The 3,130-nt window shown below is 49.9% G+C and overlaps 1 protein-coding gene across 2 annotated transcripts in view; it reads right to left on the reverse strand.

Moving 5' to 3' along the window:
- The window catches only part of AHCYL2 (adenosylhomocysteinase like 2), a 219,764-nt gene extending 216,872 nt beyond the window's left edge, over positions 1-2,892 (reverse strand). For both annotated transcript variants that reach the window (XM_017896260.1, XM_017896259.1), the window contains exon 1: positions 2,461-2,892. In XM_017896260.1, the coding sequence (XP_017751749.1) occupies positions 2,461-2,823 (363 nt within the window). In that variant the 5' untranslated portion in view covers positions 2,824-2,892. The remainder of the gene's footprint in view (positions 1-2,460) is intronic.
- Between the last annotated feature and the right edge of the window lie 238 nt (positions 2,893-3,130).

Genomic DNA, 3,130 nt, shown 5'->3' on the forward strand with positions numbered 1-3,130 from the left:
TTTTTTTTTCTGAGACAAGGCCTCACTCCAGCACCCAGACTAGAGTGCTCATTGCAGCCTCAACTTCCTGGGCTCAGGTGATCCTCCCACCCCAGCCTCCTGCTTTTTTTGTTTTTTATTTTTTGTTTTTGAGACAGAGTCTCGCTCTGTCGGTCAGGCTGGAATGCAGTGGCATGATCTCCGCTCACTGCAACCTCTACCTTCTGGGCTCAAGCAATTCTCCTGCCTCAGCCTCCCGAGTAACTGGGATTACAGGCACCTGCCACCATGCCTGGCTTATTTTTGTATTTTTAGTAGAGACGGGGTTTCACCATGTTGGCCAGGCTGGTCTCGAACCGTTTTGTTTTGTTTTTTATTTTTTGTTTTGCCACCCCAGCCCCTGAGTAGCTGGGACTATAGGCACACATCACCACGCCCAGCTCTGTATTTTTTTTTTTTTTTTCCTGTTTGGAGAGAGAGATTTTCACCATGCTGCCTGGTCTCGAACTCCTGGGCTCAAGCAATCCGCCAGCCTTGGTCTCCCAAAGTGCTGGGATTACAGACGTGAGCCATGATTTTTTAACTTCTTTATATAGAATATATTGAACTGTGTGAACCTTTCAGAGGCGGTCATGGTGGCTTGCACTTAAGCCATGATGGGAGAAATAAAATAAAATCAATTATTCATAATAAAAGCACTAATAATAAGAATATCATTTAAGACTTTATGTGCCAAGCTCAATGCTAAACCTTTCACAAATATTTCTAATCCTCAATCATAATTAGTACTTTCATTTTATAGAAGAGGAAACTGATTTGTGTAATTTGAAAATTACCCAAAAGGTAGTAATGGGGGTACTGGGCTTCATATCCAGGTCTGCCTGACTGTAAACTTCATGCTCTAAAAGCAATTTGTTAAACACTTTTAGCCTAAAGAGATCTAACCAAATTACAAATTTTAAACATAAACAGTCTTAATCACAAGAACATGACTTGACCAAAGTTACAAAGTATCACAACAAGTCAGAAGTATGCTTTGAATTTCCAGACTCATATCTAGGTACTCCCAGCACTGGTGCTGCTGCTGCCTCTCTTTTTTACTTTACTTTTTTTCTTTAAACTCATTTCTGCAGGATGCTGCCTCTTTCTACTGTAATTCTTCCCAGAGGAGTTTCATACTGCAAATGACAAAGACACTGTCTAAAGCATTATAGAAATTCCTTCAGTCTTGCCTCTGACTTATAACCTAAATTTGTAGAGTTAGGATGAAAGGATTATCTGCTATACCTTAATCATGAGACTATGACAACAAAAAGTTATGGTAGATCCAAGATTCCAATTCAGCTGAGTCCCACACAGTAAAACCAATGCACACTTCCCGTTTCTTTGTTGCTGTTCTGATAAAGCAATTAAAAACCATTCACAACAATTAAAAAAAAATTAATCCCTGTGCCCATATTGTGTCTAGGAAATTGGAGCTGTAAGTCCTTTTTATACGATCCACACTTCTGTCTTTTCCAATACTTGCCCTGTTTTTCTGTGCTGATTTAGCTTTAAGAGAGAAAGAGAGAGAAGCTTTGAGAGAGAAAGACAACTATGGATAGACAATGTACGGGTAATACCGGACTATCATCCATCTAGGCAGTTACTTCTTGGTATTCTGAGACCTCCTCAAAACTGTCTGAAAGGAGCTGACGCCTAAGACCGAAAACCCCACAAAGATCGTCTTTCCCAAAAGTAGCAGCATTTCTTCCTATCATTTCCAGATTATAATAAAGGAACCAATAAGACATTCATTCTCTTCATACACAAACTAATAATCCTGGTGACCAACTACACTGAGCAGGGAGGACAAAGCTCTTAAGATGAAAGAGTGAGGAGAATCTCTCCATTACCCTTTTACATATTCAGGGAAGAGAGAATATTGCAGTCGCTGGAAATGAAGCGCACAGCATCGTGTTGCTGTATGGACACGGTTGGCCACAGAAAGGCGGAAAGTCATCAATTGTACGGAAACCAGACAACTCTGACGATTTCTATGCAAGGTGACTACACCTTACTCGTTCTTCAAGTATTATCTTTTCATCCTTATTGCTGGGTGAATTCCCATGAGCCGTAAGGTTTTTCTATACCATCGAGGTCTCCTCCACGATAGGTTGGAAAATCACACTCGGGAGCGTTTTGGGGGCGCGGGACGTACTATTAGATGTCTCTCCTCCCGCTGCCTATTCCAAGTAGTAGGGGAGAGCGCTACCTCCATGTTATTCAGAGCGAAGTACGGCCGTGCCTCCTGGAGTCTCCGCTCCCAGCACTACGGGCCGGCTGGGGGGCATCTCTGAGAGAGTGGGTTTGAGGGGACAAGGGGTATCTCTGGTCCTGCGATCAGAAAGGAGGGTGTGGAGGTGGTGCCGCCGTGCCAAGAGGATCTGCTGTTCCCCTCCCCTCCCTTCCTCTCCTAGAGAGGTAGCCCGGCCCCAGTACCTTCTTGACTGTGCGCGGCGCCTCGGTGACGGTGCCGTCGGGGCTGACCAGGGCCTCGCCGCCGTCGCGGTGCCGCTGGTGCTGGTGATGTGGGTCGCTCCGCTTCATGGCCGACGCCTGAGGCACCTTCCCGGCGGCAGGGCTGAGAGCGGCGGCGGCGGGCCCAGAGCCCGGACCAGGGGCCGGGGGCCGCTCCGCGGCGGGAGCTGGAGCCTCAGGGTCTCCACCGCCCGCCGGGGGGGCCATGGCGCCCACGGCGGCCGTGCTCAGTCCTAGTTGCGACTCCGCCTCGGAGGGGCTCAGGTCCTTCAGCTCCACCTCAGGCACCTTGGCTGCAGCCGCAGACACAACCTGCACCGACATCACCGCCTCCGCTGCAACCGCGGGCTCAGACTCCAGCTCCAGTTCTTGGTCGGCCCCGCCTCCCGCCTCCCTTTCTCTTCCCTCCCCCATACCCCCACTCCTCCCCTCCATCGCCTCCGCTCCCACCCCCTTCCTCCGCCCGCCAGCCCTTGCCCCTCCAGCCCCGCCCCGCCCCGCCCCACCCCGGCCCAGTCTGGCCTCGCGCGAGGCGCCACGGAACCTGTAGTGCGTTTGCTCCCGGCCGCACGCGGCGAGAAGACCGTGGGACCTCAGGCCCCGACCTACAGTGCGCGCCCCGGGGGCGGGG

Source organism: Rhinopithecus bieti, unplaced genomic scaffold (genome assembly GCF_001698545.2).
Source record: "Rhinopithecus bieti isolate Rb0 unplaced genomic scaffold, ASM169854v2 scaffold_26131, whole genome shotgun sequence".
NCBI lineage: Eukaryota > Metazoa > Chordata > Mammalia > Primates > Cercopithecidae > Rhinopithecus > Rhinopithecus bieti.